The sequence below is a fragment of the Meleagris gallopavo genome, chromosome 1 (genome assembly GCF_000146605.3).
Source record: "Meleagris gallopavo isolate NT-WF06-2002-E0010 breed Aviagen turkey brand Nicholas breeding stock chromosome 1, Turkey_5.1, whole genome shotgun sequence".
Taxonomy (NCBI): domain Eukaryota; kingdom Metazoa; phylum Chordata; class Aves; order Galliformes; family Phasianidae; genus Meleagris; species Meleagris gallopavo.
The window spans coordinates 128,764,850-128,786,316 of record NC_015011.2 but is presented as its reverse complement, the minus strand read 5'-3'; the positions used below and the strand labels follow the sequence as shown (position 1 = coordinate 128,786,316).

General features: G+C 37.2%; 1 protein-coding gene across 1 annotated transcript in view; it reads right to left on the bottom strand.

The window, feature by feature from the left end:
- ATP10A (ATPase phospholipid transporting 10A (putative)) overlaps window positions 1-21,467 on the bottom strand; it is a 109,576-nt gene that overhangs the window by 22,666 nt on the left and 65,443 nt on the right. Inside the window, exons 4-10 of the mRNA XM_003203146.4 lie at window positions 18,279-18,385; window positions 18,041-18,172; window positions 15,827-15,960; window positions 14,461-14,713; window positions 5,049-5,266; window positions 3,847-4,041; window positions 2,012-2,573 (exon numbers count right to left, since the gene is read on the bottom strand). Of these exons, the coding sequence (XP_003203194.1) occupies window positions 2,012-2,573; window positions 3,847-4,041; window positions 5,049-5,266; window positions 14,461-14,713; window positions 15,827-15,960; window positions 18,041-18,172; window positions 18,279-18,385 (1,601 nt within the window). The remainder of the gene's footprint in view (window positions 1-2,011; window positions 2,574-3,846; window positions 4,042-5,048; window positions 5,267-14,460; window positions 14,714-15,826; window positions 15,961-18,040; window positions 18,173-18,278; window positions 18,386-21,467) is intronic.

Below are 21,467 nucleotides of genomic sequence, written 5' to 3'. Positions count from 1 at the left end.
AGAGCTGTCACACTGATTAATTTATTGGTCCATTACTTGAAGTGATAATTGCTTGAATTCTTCAAGTACTTGCATTTCCTCTCACATATTCCATGATCAATGGAGAACAGAATGAAACCACAGATAGACTCATATATATCTATATACATACACATATAATTTTCACAGTATAAATCTTTGGGAAATCCCTCTATGTGGAGAATACCACCCTGTGAGGTGACAAGGAGGCAGCTCCCTCAGGAAATGACAACATGTGCCCTGATGTTAGGAAACTACAGACAGGGACCATGAATTCAATTCCATGAGTGAAACTGTTCAAGAGACATGTCATTTTTTAGACAGATCTGCTGAAACTCACAGAATTACTGAAGCCAGCAACAGATGAGAAGGCTAGAAAATAAAGGAAACTGCTTATGAAGTTCTAGTGACTGCACTTTACACTGCTTGTGAAAGCAAAATATACTAAAACTCATAGTTCATTTGGGGCTAGAAAAAGTTTTTTAAAAAATGCACAAATTCAAAGCATCTTTCAATTGCCCATAAACATGCAGCAACCATGTGCCCAGCTACAGAATTTGCTCAGTGATAACAACTGCCTTCAGGGATTCTGCTCCTGCATCTCTGACACAGCTTTATCTGTTGTGTTGCTGTCGGTTGGTTTCTAGCTGCCCCTGTTGGATCTACCCAAGTAGGTCCTAGAACCACTTGGAATTTGCCCCCAAATTCCTCCATCCATTGAATTTTTATTTCATGGTTGTGACAAAATATTTGAGATTTGGCATAAGAAAATGATTTCTTATTGATGCTCAGTTCTCATTCTGAGAACTTGTTTCCAAACATTGTTTTCCAGGTATGTTACTAGTAATTCTGAGTATCCAAATTCTCTAGTACACTGGAGGGAAACAATTCTCCAGACATTCTCAGTACTGTCTTTCATATCAGATCTTAACCAGAATATTATTTATGAATATTTTGTTGTTAGTTGAGGACAAGCCGTTCCTAATTTTTTGGCTCTGCTTTGATTTATGTCACTATAAACTTAAAACTAATGCCAACATTTTTCTGTATTTCATTAAACTAAAACTGCACAGTATAAGCCTTTCACAGTTGTTTACTCCAGCTAATGTCACAGTAACCGCACAGTCAATGCACTAGTGACACACAGGAAGCACCTCCAGCACTTTCGGGTTCTGTCCATTCATACTGGGGTAACCCTTAAACACTTAATTAAATTCAGTGTTGAACACACAGTAAATTAGATTCAAACTGACTCATGCAAACTGGCACTCCCATGTTTACGCTAAGCTTCTGAAAGTTCACAGGGTTCTTCTTAAATCCAACTCATAATTAGCAGCAATTAATGTTCTTCCTGATTCATGAGATACCTGAGTGTTGCAGACTCTGGGGAAGCAGTCCATGATCATAGCTATTCCCTAACACAATTTTAGATTTGTCAACTGAACAGATTCTTTCCTTTTTTTGCCACTACCTTTCTGTTCCAATGGCTGACTGATTCACACTGCCCTTTAGCACCACAGTCAAACACAACATAAATGTGCTGATGTATGCAAATACATTACTACAAAAGCAAGTAAAGATTCATAGGTGAAACAGATAAGGGAGCTGAGTACGAACTGCTTGAGTTTCATATAAAATACTGAAATAGCTATGCACTGCTGGGCATGTTCTCCTCAACAAATGTAAATTGTTTTGGGAGAGTTTCAGGAAATACATTCAAAATAAAGTTTGCTAATAAAAGTTCCTGTACAGAAACTGATGTAATTCTTGTAAGGCAAAGAACCAGTCATTAGTTAGAGAAAATTTGCTATAACAACGAAGTACTGTAAAAGAAGAGAGATGGCTGCCGAGATGGCTGCCTTTCTACCATTTCATGTACTCACAACAAAAGCAAGCAGGTCTGGTTGCTAGGAAAGGCACAATACATGATCTTTCAGCAATTAAGGAGAACCACCTCCCCGCACCCCCACTCTTACAAAGCTAAGAGGTGTACCTGAAGAACAAGGCAGAAGGAGATCCATAATAACTGAATCTGCTCCTTTAGTGTAAACATTTATTTCATCCGTGAGAGGATGTCTGACCACTACTGACATCCTCTTCCTGATGGAATCAAAGCCCAATGTATGTAATACTTCAAAGTTTAATGTTCCCAGGTGAGGTAGCTCCACTGATACCTGGTCAGACAGCCTTCCAACCAGAGAACAGTTATATGCCCTTGCTGCATAGACGAGAGCTGCTTCGTCTGGACTCTCTGCTTCATAACGGAGCTCTCCTTCCTCAGGCCCGCTCCCTACAGCCATCCTGCCTTGCTGGGAGCTGTAGCCATTGTTATTCATCTGTGCAGAGTATGCCAGCTTCTCTTCCAGTTTTAATAAAGTGCTCTCAGTAGATGTCGATGAAAGGATACTTAAACCAAATCTATGCATTGATTTGTTTGTAGCTAGGCTGGATGAACTGCTGCTGTTAGATCCAGAGGTCAAGCGACTTGGAGTGAGTCGTCGGATGAAGTCTTCTATGGTTTTTACAGGAGACTTTAGTTCAAATCGGTCTCTAACCTTGAGAAGAATGAAACAGGACAATGAACAAAACGTAACCTGAAGGAAAACTGTATAGGAATTTAGACACTGAATTTAGATATTCAGCCTAAGTAGCTCCAACTTAAGAACAGAATTTCTTTGCGAGCAAAAAGTAACAGCACTTGCAATTTGAGAAGGGAAAGTAAACGGACTTAATAGCAAAAAAACCCAGAAGACCTAGAACTTCAGATTGTGTCTCTGCATGAAAGTGCGTATGTTCATATTAAAATTATTTTTACTTCTTTCACTTTTTCAGATAGGCCTAATGGATAGACTATTGATATTGGACCACCACCATAGTACATTCTGAAAGGCTATTGCCATTCTTTGTGCATATTCAGTGAAGGCAGTAAAAAATATGTTAATGCAAGAGTTTTGTACTGAGAAGTGTGATACCAGAAAAGTTTTAGGAGAATAGGCCAGTATCAATGATGCCTTCAATAGCAACACGCTGATACAAATAACTTCCACTGTCTTCTCTTTTGGATTCAGTTTGATTCAGTTTTACCATTTACCTCAGTTTATTTAAAATGTGATTTTGCAGGTTACTTACTTCTTATTCCTACTTGGAAAAGAAACAAATCTCAGAATTTTCTCCAGAATGGAAATTCAATCTGTAGGCTAGCTTTAATACTATGTTCTACTATAGTTTTGTCTTGGGATTCTATTGTTGAAGTTTTCATTCATTTAGTTTAGGTTGATTTAAGCAGTAATAATCATTATTTCTCACAATGAGCTTGGCACATCTTTTAGACAATGTGAAAGACTTGTGCAAAGTTTCTCAAGTATATTTTCTTTTTAAAAAAACATCTGACCCTATTCTTACTTTAATTCACATTTACAAAATTTACACACAGCTTATATTCTTTTTTGATAAGCCTTGCATAATATAAATCAGTTTCCACAAAGACTCGCATACTTACATACATACTTACATGCAGATGTATGTACATACACACATACATACACACATTTATCAATTAAGTTATATTACAAGAACTCAGCAAATTTTCATTAGTATCTTAAAATTGCAGATAAAAGCATATCTTACCCTGAAGGTAAATGATATGTTCCATTTAATTAATGCTTGACTGAATCTGTTCATTCACAATGCAGTTCTAAGAGTTGTCTCACATTTAGTTTCCAGTTATTTCTCACTAGAACAGGCTATTTTCAGTTCCCCAACTTATGAGATAAATTAGCATAAATTCAAACAAACCTTAAACTCTGTTTTGCTGTTCCTTTAACCTACCTTCTGTCGGGGCTGATTTGGAGCAGTAACCACAACAGTATTACAGATAGTCAAAGCAATGAAGAAGTCAAAAATATCACACAGCTCTGGACTCAGATGGGATAATGGCTGTTCGTGGCCCCTCATGATCTCCAGATGCTTTGCACATTCATTCACCTTTTCTAACAAGCTAGGATCTGGTGTGATGTCCTTCTCCTAACAATGACAAGCAATGACTAATATCAGTGATTCTGCAAATTTCCAAAGTACCAGCAAGCAATCAAAGTGCCCAAAGCAGTGTCAATACCAAGAGTTTTATGAAGGCCTCATGCCACAGGGCTGAGATGAAGAGGACTGTAACTCATGCATCGTAGAAAATATACACTTACCAATGAGGATACTAATAGAAATGGAAATGTGAGTAATTGTGCTGTCACCTTTTTCACTACTGTTATACTGGCAATGTTCATCAACTTTGGGAGTAGTGAACAGGGGAAGAGTTACATACTACTATTCCTCCCAACCCCAGTCCAGTGAGAACATTCTGCATGGTTTGTTAGGTCTTTTATGCTAAAGCAGAGCACTCAACATTATTTCATCAGCACTTTCTACTTCTTTGATCTGTTTCTTGTCAGAGCAAATTCTGGTATTTCTTAAGATACCAGGATGCAAGGATATAAAAGATTTAAAGATAAACTGAACTCAGGTTCTTTCTTCAGTAGAATTTTATTTTATCTGCTGATGCTCAGAACCTGATGAGTTTGAGCAACCACTGAACTGTATGTTTATGAAGTGTAGCTTCAAATTGTACTGAAAGAACTTACTCCCGACTAAACTCAAGAAGCCCAACCAGTGCAAGCAGCTTCTTTCTTTGCCTGTATTTGCAGTTTATTTTGAGGGTGCACTTATGTCAAAAGGACAACAAAAAAATCCCTTCATAGGCACTTGGTTTCTCTGCTCTCTTAATACCACTTAGCTCACGTAAAACTGCCAATAATACCATAAAATAAAATAATCAAAGCAAAGTTGAAAGGGTATACATTCACCAACAGTTTGAAATGTAAAGTTTTCTTCTTTTTCTAAAACATACGTGCAGAAGAAAAAATGCCAAGATGAAATCTGAGTGGTATGCAATGTAGTACAGATTTCTTTATCTCTTCCTTTTCAAGACATCAATCTGTTAAAAGATATAGGACAGCATGCACTTAATTCTCACGAGTTACCATTGGGCTACTGAATGCAGTATGCTTCGACAGTATGCTTGCTCTTTTTGCTTCAGCTCTGCTTCCCGTGCGGCGGTGGGTTTTGGTGCTCTGGCTTCTGTGAATTACTTTGATGCTCTGATGGCTGCAGATACTGTCACGCTGGGATAAAGTTCCTCCTTTTGGAGCTGCTTCCTCTTCTTCAGAATCAGGTTCTTGGTACATCGCTAAGCGTTTGGCTATCAATAAAAATACAAAGGGAGAAAGGTTGCATATGTTAAATGTTGCTGAGAAAGAGGGAAAAAGGACATGCTGACTTCATTGAAGTGTTCTGGTTTTACTCTTATACCTTCGGAACAAGACTGAACGATTCCATTACAGGGGATAACAGAAGACATCTAGTCTTAACTACATGGTACTTTCTAATGGAGGGTGCAGACAGCATAATTAGGAATATAATGTGATGCACTGCCTCCCTCATCATGAGATTGAGAGGCAGCTAGACTCTGCGGTAACACACTGCACTCCTGAAGGATATTCCATAGATCAGCTTGATGAAATCAACCAAACTCCAGCCTGGGGTCTGTCTCCTCTCCTGGGACCAGTATGACAGGCAATGCTGTCTGTGATACAATGCTTATTGTGCAGTGCACCACTTACTCCTCTTTTACATAGAATCAGAGAATGGCTTAGATTGGAAAGAACCTCAAAGATAATACAGTTCCAATGCCCCTGCTGCACTTAAGGTTGCCAACCACTAAATCAGGCACTAGATCAGGCTGCCCAGAGCCACATCCAAGCTGGTCTTGAACACTTCCAAGGATAGGGCATCCATAGCTTCTCCGGGCAGCCTGTGTCAGTGCCTTGCCATTTTGCTCTTGTATCCAATACAAATCTCCCCTCTTTAGTTTAAATCTGTTTTCCTTTGTCCTATCACTATCAGACTTGTGAACAGAATGAACCTGTTTTTTAAAATTATATATTATAGTGGAGAACTTGGCTAATAAAGACTTCAAGTAGAACAATTACAGTTAGAAATGAATCTGGGCAGTAGAAATTAAAAATTTAAAAGAAAGAAAAGTGCAAAACAGACCTGAATCTAACCCATCTAACAGATTCCATTCAGTTCTAACTGATACATAATGTATTTTTCCATTCCTAAAGATCATGGACACTTAATAGCCTGTGTCATTCATTAAACAAGCACATGTCACTTTATCAGGTACCTATTTATTCCTTCATTAGACATTCATGAAAAAGCTTTTCATTATATTCTCAAAATAATCCACACTGTGCAGAGGTACAATGCAAGTTATATACTCTGCTCTCTTTCAGTTCCATGTTATAACAAATTAGATCTTCCTAATGTCAAATGATAGTTCATTAGCATGTACATCAACTATTCAGGCATTCTGCAGGAAAAACTGCCCATGAAGATTTTTCTTTCAAAACATATCCCCAAGAAAAATCTTGTATCATATACAGTGAGTTCAGTACATGATCCTTTTAATGGGGCTTGCTTTATGATCAAAGAAAAAACCATCCCTGCCATCTGCTGTAACTTTCAAACATGTTTTAACTGTCAGAAAGCAGCAGGAGGAGCTGAAATCGGATCGCACACACTTTATGGTGACATATCTACCTGTGCAGAACCGTACATTGGAGGCTTTTTCACATCTATTTGGAACATCCATTTAGTCTGAAATGCAGGAGGTGGAAGAGGTTCCCAGCAAACTACACAGTTGTTCAGAGAGCCACACAGCTGCAAACAGAAGAGCACAGCACCACTGGCTTCTCTGTTCAGTGCCTCCTGTGTACTGTGACGCAGATAACAGAATCTAGAAGATAGCTCAAAAAATTAGGGTGGTCACTGGTCTCCTTGGCCTTTCTGTTGCATGGTAATAGGCTGCATCCTGCAAGTCCTAGGTTCAAAAAACATTGCTCAAGATGACATCCCAGTGTGGACTTTCGCAATCAGCAATACTTGAGATTTAAATCAATCATAAGCACACTCCAGTGCCTCCTTAGCAAACCCAGTCTCAAGGAGAGCTGGTGTCGTGTGGACAGGTTAAGCACAGTTAAAGCTTGGATTTGCTACAGGGATAATAACCTTTCTCACTCCAGATGTGGGCATTTGAATGGCAGACTGACAGAATGCTGCACTCCTTGCCAAAAGAGGGAATACTCCTCAGCAAGGAAAGAACCGGGTACAAGTATTCTTTCCAGCTTTGCAAAAGGTGGTACCCAGTTGGTCAAATTCTTTTCCATGCAGAATTAGAAAAAAGGCCACACATTTTCTTTAATAATCATATCTAATTTAAGCTTCTGCTCCAGAAACATGTGTTGAAATACATGACTCCAAAGATGGCTGCATTTTACAAACAAAAAACAATAGGGTTAAGCAGAGAACGCATTTCATGCATAATATACACTTACGTTTGCATATCATATATCTGTATTCTTCACCACTCTTACATCCAAAAATATTTTGTTTAGTCAACACAGGAGAAACTGGTTGCTAATGCAGCGTGTGCCTTTTTTTATTAGCATTATACCAACAGTGAATTGGTACACACTCTAATCTGTGTATCTTTAAGCTATGTTTTGTTCTCTATGCAGATTTTCATTGTAGCACATTCATTTAATTGTTGCTGCAGTGAGGAAAAAAAGAGAGAAAGATACAAGACCAGAATCTCATTTAACCAAGTCAAATGTAGCTTGCTTGATATAAAAGGTATTATTTCCATTTTATACCAAGGTAAGCTTGTATGAAAAAAAAAGGCCACAGCACCTTTCAACATTTTCTCGAGTGCAGCCTTAACATATTATGCAACAAAAACTAAGAAGTTTGAAGAAATAATGAAAAACCGTGTGATTGTTATGTTATGGCTAAGGTTCATAATGCTTTAACTGTGCGAAGCGTGCTTCTTTGGGAACATTCTGTTCTCTCCACCCACTCAGCCCTCTCAAATTCAGAACCTTTCCCTACGAATATTATAACCTGAAAGACATTGTTGCGAGATGCTTTTCAGCTTCAGCACTGAAAATTCATGGCCTTGATCTTTTGTCTGATAGAGAGTTTTTTATTAAAGGCAGAGACACAAACACTTTGCAAAACACAGCAATGCAATGCATGGAAGTCTAACTTAACTGTCCTCTTGTTCACTTGATATTTACACACAAAGAAGAAAGGATAATTAATACTTATTTCATGTACTCTTCCATCTTTCAGAAGACAGCAGTACACTGTCACTAAAATTTCTATAGCTTCTGGTAAGTATTTTAAGATATTCTTATATTTTTTCTGTGTTAAAAACTCATTTATTTTTTATTTTTTATTTTTTAATTATCTTCTTCAGTTGTCTCATAAGTGATCTTCCATGCTATGTTCTGCTATGAGGCTTCCATCTTAGAGGCTGATGGAGGCATCACTGCCACGCAGAGAGATGCTTAACTAAGTAAAGAAATGTGATCAGGAAACGATAAAATAATTTGTTCTGGGCAGAATAAAACTGCAGACTCCTTAAATCAGACTACTTCAGCTGCCAGTGTGTGGATCTTGATTTTTCTATGGAATAACACCATGTATCCCCAATCATTTGGGTAAGAATGCTGCATGAGTTACCATGAAGTAAGACTAGATGCCTTCACACTATGTTCTTTCCTAATGATTTTATGAGTGCAAGCTTATTTCACTTTAAAGTTCTCTCTAGTGTCTAAAAAAACCCTCAGACAAGCAGCTAGCATGCAAAAAATTTGTATGACTGTGGTAACATAACTTACTTTGCAAAAGCTTCCCCATAAAAACAAGTCCTGAGACTAGAAAACATGAAGATTTTCCATCCTCTCTACTCTTGGCAACCACATGGGTATGAAAAGAATACATTGAAGTCTTTCATCATGAACTCCTTACTCCACTTAGAAATGGAGATTCTTTCTATCCACCTAGAGATTTTCCAGAGCAATTTTGAGTGCAGGCATACCTATACTTATGCATGCACGCTCAGAGGAAATTATTACGTGTCTCTAATCTGTCCGTCATTAGTTATTGTTTAGGAGTTCAAAATACAACACTCCCAGCGTATTCCCTTCTACATCTCCTCCTTCTGTCCACTTTCTTCAATATTTTTTTTTTCAGAAAGCAATAATAAATTAAAGAGAAACTACAAACAAGCTATACAGAGTGCCTGTTCTGTTGATTGCTTCAACCTTTCTGGAGCTAAAAAGACCCTTCTGATTTCTGAAGGTTGTCAAATGGAAAAGAAAAGCAGATGAGCCGTCCCTCTGGAAGAACCAGCCACATTTAGGGAAAAGGTTTTATGCTTTCTTTTTTTAGTAAATTCAATTTTCTGATGTGGCTATGTCTTTTGGTACAAAATGAACAACAAAGTTTCACCATGATACAGTCCCTCAAACTAAGAAAAAGATTTTTCCATATAATGCACTTCTCAGTGAAAAGTAGTTGCTGGCCCATCTTTAGCATGAAAACAAAGAGTGTGGAAGAGAACTCTTTCTTTCTCAAATTCAGTGACTAAGAAACTTGGCTAGCCAAGGAAAAATCACTGGGGTTTTCACCGTTTGCCTCCACTACCATAAAATTATCCTTTTATTCAGCTCTCTAGAGTTTTTTTCAGTCACTGGAAGGAAAGAGAAAGAATGCAAAGAATGAAAATATTTAGTTTTTTCAGATTTGTGTGGTTGCATTCACAGAGGTTCAACTTGTGTGTTGTCAGAAGTTCCATACAATGGGCGGCTAAAACTAGAAAAACAGAGATCACACCCCATAGACAAGAGGCAATTCATTTAGCATTTGGAAAATATCTAGGACAAATGTCAGTCCAAGAGCATCTGGTTGTAGCTAAATCATATAACGACTTTCACAAGCACAGTCAGCTTTTGGGCACCTACTCTCTCTGGAATCAGCAGATAGATTTGGGGCATATCCAATTTCTAGAACTGTTAGAAGCTGGCTAGTAGCCTGAAAGGAAAAGCTGTGGTATGGCAACGTATTTTTACATATAGGACAATAAGTCCTTGTTTTTTTTTTTTTGTGCCTATGTTCTTTTGGGCTATGAGGAAATAGTGATTAGAAGTAACCTTTTTTTTTTTTTGGTGTGATGTGGCACTCCTTTGCAACATCACTGACTGTGAAAGCAACACACAGCAAGGTGTTGTCTTTATGATAGATATAACTCCATCAATCCCTGGGATTTAACCAGAACATAATGCCAATGGGTATTCTATAAAAGCTGAGGACATTTATGAATGAGACACTCATTCTTCCACTTGGAATAGTCCATGATATATCCTGCTCTTAATAAACTCACTCTAATTCAAGAACTAAATTGATTTAAGAGAACATGTAATCTAGATATGTGATGGGAATTCTCTTCATCTGTATTTGGAATTCTAAACCACAGAAAAATAGTCATCTAACAGACAATAAATATAGGTGTGTAAAACAAATTTGATGAACTATTAACTGTGAAATTACTAGGTGACTATTTTCCACATAAATATCTCAAGTAGGTAACAAAAATCCCACCTCTGTCAACACTGTGTCCAGAAGGCCCACTGATCAATTTAATCCTAATCTTTGCATAACCTCTACCAGACTACTACAGGTGCACTCAACAGTGATGTATATTTGATAGAGCTTGCGTCATGGAACAGTTGCTAAGCACACTCACACCTTCCCTCACAGCTTTCACAACTGTTTTTGGATCCTCTTTGGTGCTAAGCTCTCACATAGAAGTACCATGAGTAATACTCTGTACTACCTCCAGTTGGCTAGGAGATTCTGTCCCATCCTGGTGGAATTTATTGGTCTCTATTATTCATATTTTTGTCACCTCTTGTCTAGACTAAAACAATGCAATATTCCTCGGCATAGTGCCACAAGCCCTGTAAGAAACTTAGAGCCAGTACAGAATTCTGCAAGAAAATGTCTTCTCCAGCAAATTACAAAACTGCTGCTTGCTCTCCTACACTGCCTAGAAAATGTATTGTCTTTTTCAGGATTTTGTGTCTTCTTTTAGAAACACTTAATTGCTTCAGTCCTGCGTGAGGTCCACATGAGTTTCTGTGGTGAAAACCATAGTTAATATGCCTGCTTTTGTTACAAAACAGAACACTTCTCCATAATCATCAAGCTCACCTTTTACATGGTAAGTTAATATGATACTGTGGAAAAAAATTCCAGAGAAAATAAGAACACTGCCACCACTCAAGAAAAGAAAAAAAGACATGCCTCCCCAAATGTCAATTTTAACACAGCACAGTGTACACCTTTTAAGGAGTCCCCACACCCACACAAATCACATGCTGTGCATATAGAGGTAGGAAAAAGAGGAATGAAGAAGCTACACATCGTGAGTATCACATATTGCTTGACACGTTAGTGGCAAGAACTCAGATATGATGATGACAATTGCGGGATAACAATGCCTGCAGGACAGAAAAGAATGGCATAACTGATCATAACTGAACAAATTTTAGGGAGAAAAGCTTACAGTGCAGCATGCATAAAATTTGTGAAGACTATGCACAGTCTGCTGATTGAGTAATTAACAGATATATAGCAGTCCTAGATTATGCAGAAAAAATACTTCAGCAGAAAATTAAAGTTCCAAAGTGTGGAAATTTTAGACCTCAATCTGCCACTCTAGGTATGAGTTTCCCCCTTACTGTGCATGCATAGCTGAACTTCAGAATATAGGGACTCTAGATAACCTTGGAGTAAAATTTGCCAGAACTTCTTAGCATGGGAAAAAATGCATTGCATCTTGGCTTTGTTCTTGGATATGGCTGAACGGAACTGTTCTGACTGAAATTACTCCCCCAGACTTCATGCCTGAGGCAGACATCTGGCATGGGAAACTTTAACCAAATAGTTAAAAGGTTTGTAAAACTATCCGTAGCTGAAAAAAGGATCTTATCATGGGAAGGGTCAAGCAACTGTAATAACAGGCACTGCTACCCAGCCACAGCAGAATAACAAGCAGAATAACAAACTTAAGCCAAAGAGCTCTGAACAAGTGTATTTCCATAATCTCTTTTATAGTAGAAAATGACTTGTTATCTTCAGCTTCTGTATCTTGACCTATGTAGGAAAATTTTAAATCCAATCCTTCATCTGAAAGACTGAAAGAAGAGTTTGATTCCAAGTAACAAATCACTATGCCTGAATAACAGTCAGATAAGCAAAGAAAGACCCAGATTATCACTGGAGTGGATGAGAAAACGTAGATACATTTTATTAGGTATTCTTGCATATATGGCAGTGCCATATCACCTACCAAATCAAAATGTTTAGAATTTCCTAACTCATGAAGTCTTCAGTAAAGTCTCAAGAGGAAAGTTGGAAGGCATCCAACAGTTATATGCCCCAAAACCTCAGAGGGAATTCAGATACTCAAGTATAAACACTGAGAAGCAGCTGACAAATAATTTGCAATTAAGCACAGAGCAATGAAATGTTATTGATGCACCTCTTATAAAAGAATGAGCTGTGGTAAGCATCTTACTCTATCTAAACAAAAAGATTTCAACAACTGAGAAGTTAAGATATGGTTAGAAAATCGGACTGGCAAACAGCTTAAACGAAGCCTGAATGAAGAATAATTTTTACTTCTTGATTATAGGGAACAATAGCAGTAAAAATGATCACTATTTATCCATAAAATGACAGAGAAAGTCCTGTCTTCTGTAGAGGAGAAGAAATAAAATTTAGAATGCCTTGTGTAAATAAAATATAATTTTTAAAATACCTGTATGTCTGCGATTTTATGCCAACTGCATTTAGAAGTAGCCTAAACACAGGAGTAAGTGAAATGAATGACAGAAAAAAGAAATTAGTTTAGTTTATTTTGGTACTTAATTTATACTTTTGTTTGTACTGAACTGCTTTTGCTAACACTTTTACTGTAACCTCAAATAATAAAATGAAAGCATACATAAACTTAGATTTCTGTTAAATGCATTACATTTCAGAAAAAGAAGTTCTGAAAGTTGAGCCTCAAATTCAGGAGCCTGAGCTCAGCCTCCACTGATGCTATTCAACACATAAAAATACACTTTCAGCACTGTTTTAGTTGGCAGTACCATCATCATTCCTGCATTCTGAAATTAGCACAAACAAGCAAACAATCAATGGCAAAGGGAAAAAAAGAATGAACATGGAGTACTGAGAGCAGAAGTAGGAGTCCAGAAACATACTCTTAATACTAACTCTCCTTTCTTTCTTACCTACAGTACAGAGGCAGGAAGTCTTCTCTATTTTAATTCTTATTTCTCTAACACTGGGATAATAAGACTACCCAAACACCTTGATTTTTCTGAAGAAGAGTGCACAACGTCAGTACTACTTTAAACTAAGAGAAAAAAAGAACAATTTTCTCATAATCCAAAGCTTCAAAATATTATTTATCATCTTGGAATCTTATAAAGTGTTTAGATTTTTCCAGTCTATTTTGATTATTTCTCTTATTCTCTTATATCTTTTTTGCAAGCTGAACTTCTGTAATGGCTTTCAAGAAAAAATTTTAAAGCAGTGATTTGTAAATGTTCTGCTAAGAAATCTAATTTTTGCAATTAAGAATGCAATACTATAGCTATTGATATTTTCTGATACACAGACAGAATATGATTTGAAGAATTAAAATCTGTTATGTAAAAAACAGTAACAATAAAACGTAAGAGAAAAAAAGCTTGGCACTAACTGCAAATAACTCAAAAAACAGGAAATCATTTCATTATTTTGATAGGGTGATGAGATGACACAGAGATGACAGCCCCCATTTTCCCTTGTGATTAAAAGTGAGTTTTCAGTGTATAATGCTGACACTTGGGCACAGTCTGTCAACTGCAATGGAGACACCTTAATGCAGACACCTGTCACACACACAGGAACACTGAAAAGAACCTGATAAAAGTAACATAAAATATGCTCTTAGATCAGATTATGTTTCCTGTGAATATGAAAGCCAGTAAACTTGTTTACGTTTTGTTATGTTATTATGTTTTCTTATTCCAGCTATTCAATCTGAGACCAATCTGGCTGCATGCTTAAAGCTGGTACTTTGCATTGTACACTTCAAACAGACAATCAGTTGTGTATTGGTGATACTATCCAATTTGCTTAAATTAGCCATGAGCTGAAGTGCTCTACTAGACCAGAAACTAAAGCTCGAAGCCCTAACTGTCTTGACAACATACTGTTGATGTTAGAGAACATTCTGAAAAGACTGCCTTTACTAGCTGAAAAAGTTATCAAATTATAACAACATGAGAACAGTTATTATGGAGTCTACTGAGTGGATACATGCAATTTCTTTTGTTTTTCTTTCTGATTTAAGATTACAGCAATTTTTTAATCTACTTCAGATTTCACCAAAGTACAGCAGTTAGATAAAAAACAAGATCATGAGCTCACCGTTATCATCGTGGGAATACTCTATTCCAGAAACTGTGCATCTTCGGAAAACCATCTTATTTTCAGTAAGTGTCCCAGTCTTGTCTGAAAAGATAAACTGCACCTGACCTAAGTCTTCTGTGATATTTAAAGCTCGGCACTGCAGCTGAGAGTCTGTTTCTTCATCATATAAATCTTTATCTTGATGAATAAAGTACACTTGGCAGATTTTAACTATTTCAATGGAAACATACAAAGAAATTGGAATCATAACCTAGAACACACAAAAATAAAATGAATTAGGAGAAAACAGACTGAATTAGTAAAAATCTAATTTGGCAGTAGTCTAGAACACAAAGAGGCTATGTACTTTAAATGTTTACTGTGAAGCTATCAGCACATTTGAAAATACTCTATTTGCTGTATCAGATTAGGAAAACATCATGAATTGCAAAGCTGAAATCCATTATTATGTCTGGAAGAGTGATTATCAAAACTTGGACAGAAATTGAACTTTTCTGGGCTAATAAGATGTGCTTGAAACTAGCCAGGAAAACGTAACAAAGCAAAACAAAAAGACAGTGCAGTCAGTATCCTGTAAATGTGTTTTGCACTTGAAGAATAGAATGAATTTATTCTGCATAAATAATACGCTGCTTACAAATTCCCTTAGCAGCAACAAGAAAACAGAATGAGATGTGTAAAGCTTTCCATAGGAATGATTTCTTTAGTCTTGGCATCTGCACTGCAGATTAAATGAATGAAGAAAAAAAATAATTTCTGAAGAAAGAGATATGAGAAGTTTCTCCAGAAAAACTTCCAGCTGTTTCTAAAGGTTTGTCAAAACTCCATGAAATACCTAATTTGCATCTCAGTTTTAGCCTGCAGATGCTTGTTCACATTGACACAGAGTTGTTAAGAACCACATTTTCTGGAAGTGGTTAAAAATGTATATAACTTATGTTCATACCATACTCAAACCCCACATCTTTGATATGTTTCACAGAGGGTGGATATGAAGCATGAAGCCTGTTTTCTTTCAGGTGAATCCTATCTCTTCCTACTTGTTTAAAATAAAATAGAACATCTCAGTCTTTTAGGGAAGGCTAGTTTTCACGTGTTTTTCTTCTCCAAGGCCAATGTAGCTCTGACACCTTACTGTGTGATCAGTGTGTTTGTTTTCAAGAAAATTTTCACGTTTTATCAGTGAATAGACCATTTACTTTCTTTCATTCAGATTTCTCTATATTTAAAATTTAAAGTGTCTAAATACATTTCTACTATTTGATTACCTTCTCACATGCCTTAGTGATAGAATGGGTACTACACACCCCACACATAAATAGAAAATCATAAATACGGGTGGCATTATGCACAACTTGGATACCTGAAAAACTATGATTGCTGTCAGAAATAAATACACTGAAGCTAGAACAGGAGACAAGTATTTGCCATCAGGTCCTGGAACATCAAAAACTGGTTTCTTCTTCTCACCGTATTGCCATACCCATAGGCCGTGACCTGCAGAAGAGTTGAAAGAGAGAAAAGTCTACAGTAACTCCAAGATATAAAAGTATATAATATAAACTGGTCCTCAGAGAAGAGTTACATAGGAAAGAGATTCACAAAAACCTACTTTTTTCCCCAGTAGGATTTAGGGCTTAGGAAAGGCATTTGTCTGGTCTTAAGGACAGTATCTACGAGTCACTTTTTGGATAAACTTTATCCAAATAAAGCAATCTGGCTAGTGTAAAACAGTAGTTCAGGCTGAGTAGCAGCAGAGCCAACAGCAGGGAAGCTGAGGAACTAAGAACAGAAAAAAAATTAAGCTTTGCTTAAAACCTTTTGTTATTGGTCATGATGATAGTTAAATAAATATAAGGATATTATTATTTTGGGAAAAATACACTCGTTAAAAACAGAAGAGCGCTAGGATTTGCAGCTAGTTTCTTCTGAAAGATGGAGGAGAGACCGAAAACAGATGTCTGATATTTGTAAGGTTAAAATCAAGGATGAATTTCACCACCATAAGAAGTATTCATATTATTTAAATTACATGTCAGAAAACAATAAAAGAGGACAAAAGCCTATTTTAAAATTAATTTTTTGAAAGCCATTATCTGTCTAGATTTTAAATTTGCTTTTACATCCTGATACAATAAAACAGTATTGAACTTCTGAAAAATACAAGCAATATTTAAGCCAAATAAACAAATTATTTTGTCTCAGTACTCCCAATATCCTCCTACTGATGTCTGTACTTCTGTTCTTGATTGTACTCCCAACCCTAGAATGACCTACATCATGATTTGTTTTATAAATATCTTGACTCAGATTTCCTCCACTTATAATGTCTCGATAGAAGATATAAGATCTGACTGCTAGAGAACACAGTTTTGCATGTGTGCAGCACCAGTCAGCTCTGGTTTTGAATTGCTCAACCAAATTTGCTTCCAGCTGTGCATGATGGTTATCACCTCCTGCACTTTGCTTTGGCCCTCTGCTGGTGGTTTCTGTCCTTGGAGCAGAAGTGACAGAGTAGACATCAGATGTGACACCTACTGTGACATATTTACACTCCTACAGCCCAGTGGAGTCATGAAGCAACACAGCCTGCTGCTACTAATTGGGGCATCGCCTGTCCTGTGGTGGCGGATGGGACAGCTGCAGGCAGGGACTCCCTGCAATTAAGCCTCCCTTCAATTAAGGTACTGCAGCACTTCAACAGAACCTCGAGAACAAGGCTCCCCCACACTGAGATGCTACACCAAAGTGTCATCAACTCAGCGGAAACAAATACAAGGACTGATTCACAGCTGGAAAATACTCATCTTTAAGCACTATTTGACAATACCTGGAAAAAGGCATGCTGAGATTTATTAAAATGGCATAAGACTGTTATTAAACTACACTGTGGTTGTTAGGAAACATTCTAATGTTTCCGACGCATGACTCACACACAAACACAAGAGAACACACAAACGTTAGGGATATGGAATTCATATGCAATATATTAACAATCATTTTGGATGCCAGATAATAAGAAACTCATTTCCTTCTCACAAACAAAGAAGAAAAAAAAAAGCCTGAAGAGTATTAAGCTCAGTATTTCCTTAAACACTCCAGAAAGTCCGGAGGATCTTCTAATTGGATTTATGAAGATTTAGATATTTTCGTATTTCTTCAGTTTCTAAGCTGCAGCCTTGAGTTAATAAATAGTACTATGGAAGAGCACTGTGCTAATTATGTTTACTCTCTGGTCATAAATTGATCTGTTGGCTGACTAAGGCATATTATACTTTACCATCCGTAATTTTGAGGTCACTGCCTATAAAGTGGCTTCTTTTGGACTTGTCATTTTTGGAAATGATAGAATGTATGCATCTGGATCTCAGATATTAATGACTTATACTTGATTGAAATTAAGAATCCATTTAGACAATCCTGTGTATTAAAACATAAACATTTCAAGGAAGAAAATGTAATCAAAAAGCAGCTATATGGATTTTATGTTTCTGCAGATACACGTTTTTGCTGAAGCTAAGCACGTGAATCTCAAGAGAGTCTGATAGTTAAGTTTCTATTTTTAAAGAGCACTTACCAATGGCAGAAAACAGACACATGATGAGAAGTATAAGGATACACCAAAGGACATCAGCATTCATCTGTCTTTCAAGCTTACTGCGTTTATAACGAGGTCCATTATTATTTAACAAAGCTTTGGTCTCATGCCCTGCAAAAGCAATTGTGTCAAATGATGTAATAGGAATTTCTGTCTGTATTTTAAGGAAACTATAAAAAGGCAAGTGTGCTTAGTCAGACAGAAAAGCAACTTTTACCTGCATAGATTACAATTCCTACAACTTCTTCTGTATTTCTAATAGTACATCCACGTAACAAAAGATTTTCTTTGAACAGTCCATCCTTTTTTCCACTTTTATGTACTCTGCAGAAAATTTAAAAGCAGAACAAAGCACAGCATGTCAAAACATTAAGCTTGTTAAATCATACTCTGTAATACAACAAGCCAAGGAAACATCTTCAGAGTTTAAGAAGTTTTCTCAACCTGACGGTGAAATATTCCCTTAGATCTTCCTCCTGGGACAATCCTCTGGCAGACTTTGAAAACTGAGAATCCCTACCCAGGAATCCCAGACATGCAGCAGTGCAGCTGAGCACTACCAATTGCTCTGGCTAGGCTGTGGGATATGCAAATGTACTGGACAAACTTTCACTAGAGATAGGAAGGCCAAATCTACAGCAAGTATACAGCCAGTTCTATGCTTTGAAAATGCATTAAACTTTTCGTGCATGTACAAATTCTGCGTGTGCAATCACAGTAAACCCAATCCATCTACGGAGCAGTTGTGTAGTGCATAATGCTTACACAGCGTTCATATGTTTTTATCAAAGAAATATGGGGAAATTGGGAAAGGGCAGTGCTTCAGATACAGTGGCACTAAGAAAGATTTACCAGGGATAGTGTATATCAGTCAGTTAAGAGAAAAAGAAAGGAAAAAATTTCTGAGAGTTCATCAATAAGGGAGACTGCTTTCAGAAGTGTCTTGCTGTGTAAGAAAGATGAAATGGCATGCACTCTGATGACTGCATGCACCAAAACGCATGAGAAAAGTGGAACAATGCTACATTTTCACTACAACTTCTTATTGTCTGCTCTGTACGGACTGACTCAAATTTCAATTGATTGAGAACTGCAGAAAACAGCCTTATGAGAATTAACTGCTGAACAATAATAACAGCTATTAAAGCATAGAAATGTTTTATTAGGTAAGAAAGACAAAACTAATAATCATTTCAGACCTCTTCTGCATGAATAAAATGTAATTTAACAGTAGTATACTAATGCCTCAGAGCAGATGAAAGCAATCTGAAATGTGTTCTGCCCTTGAAGAGCATCATAATCATCACACTTCCAAATTCTAAAAAATCCAACAGCAATAGGAAACTAATAAAAGCTCAGAGTTTAAGAGAAATCCTGGAAAACCCCAATGTGTTACGCTTAAATTAACAGTGTTGTAATGCCAAACTTTATGGCTACTTGGTTTTGAACATTTAAAATAGCGTCCTCTGAAATCTGCAGTCTAGCTTAAAACTGTGACTTCTACAAAAAAGTGGATTTCACAAGGAGAAAACTTCTGCTTAGCCCAACCTCTCCATGGGCTTCATGTATGAGAAGAGGTTTTGTTCAGCAAATATCTGTAACTCACTGTTTCACCTTTTGCCAACAGAGCTTTAAAAACTGGGGGCTGCTGTATGTCAATAGCTATAAATACTGATTACCAGCTGGAGAACTACGCACATTTTGCTGCACTTATACCACGGGGAATAATTTTGTAATGAATCCATAGTGCACAAAATACCCTATTACTGGGATTCTTCCACTTGCTCTTCAAGATGGAACCGTGCTTTAGCCTTCCTTCCTCATAAATGGATGTTAGTTTGAATTCCCAATTCAGTTTCCAAACCACACTTATGAATTCTTTTAATAAATAGACTTGTTAAAGACAAATCTACTCAGGAAGTAATAGCTTTGGCTTATGATTTTATAGTCTTCATCAGTTCCTTACACTTCTTGACTTTAACATTGGACTGTGATAGGCATATTCAAGACAGTATGATTACTTGTGTGCTTGTTCTATACAATTATCTATACAATAGATAGTTGTTCTTGCTTAGCTTGTACCACGTCTGATCCTGCTTCATAGCAATGGTGTTAGCACCTGAAGTTAACCCTGAGGTGCCACGACCTGCCAACCTTCACTCACTGAAACTTCTCACCACAGCCCATCCTCACATGCATCTTGCACTGCTTTTTATGTTTTCATAACCACATGAAGTCGACCAAATGACCTGTTCCTCACCAAATCTTTAAGAAACATGGATGAAATCAATGTGCTGTTGTAGAAACAACTCTCCTGGTTTAACACAGGAACTCAAATACAATCTGAGGACAACTCACATCAGCCTTCTGTTACGTCTTCCCCTGGAACTCAGCCAGCGCTAAATAGCAAGGTGACCTATCAATCCTGTATTCAGAAGACAGTATTTTCTTTCCTTCCCTCGTGTCTCAGATTTCTTACAATGCAAGTAGTGGAGCTGTTATTGCTTTCCAGTACTTGAGAATCCCAAAGAAAACACTCTGCAATCTTCAAGGTGGCCTCAGTGTCATCACTGAAAAGAACCTTCCTGACTCTCAGTGTTGACTGAAATGTATATGAGGAGCTGCAAGATACGGTTTTTTGTGGTAGCAGTAGTAATGAGAAGACAGTTGGACTAGATGATCTTACAGGTCGTTTCCAACCTTGTGATTCTATGATTCTATGATTCCTATTATTGCTATTATTTTTCCTTTCCACATTCACTTTGGAACTTTCCAAGCAAATCTTTTGATACTGAATGGTTAGATATAGGTTTCTTTGCTTTTCTTACAAAAAAGCCTTTTACCTTTCAGAGAAAAGCTGAGAAGCTGGACTGCAAACTATGCAGTCCATTTTCCCTTGCACGTATACACATAAGAAAGGTAGGAACAAGATTTTAGGGCCAATGTTGTTATTTTTGGAAGCCAGTACAGAATTTTTGAATTTTTGCTGTGCATACTGTACATACTCTGGCTAGACCCAAGCAGGCAGAGGCCATGTTAGGTTTTACTCTATTCTTTTTATCCAGAAAATTTCTTACAGAGTAAATATGCTTGGGATACGCAAGGGTGCAGAAACAGCAGGGCAATATCGAAGCAAGCACTTAAGGACAGGCAGTCTCCCCGCTCATCTGCACACCCAGTGTGCGTTCAGTGCAGGTCATGCCAATGTAACTAAAGAAGTTATATGTAGTAATGTGTATGATACTATTTTGAAGACATAGGATAGGGCCAGGCCTGTCTCAATGCATTTTGCAGTATTTTTGTTGGTTTGTATTATCGTATCTTTTCTCACTATGAGCTGTCAGTGCTACACTGCTTATCTGTAGTGATCACAGTTCAGAATTTTTACAATATGCACACACAAACA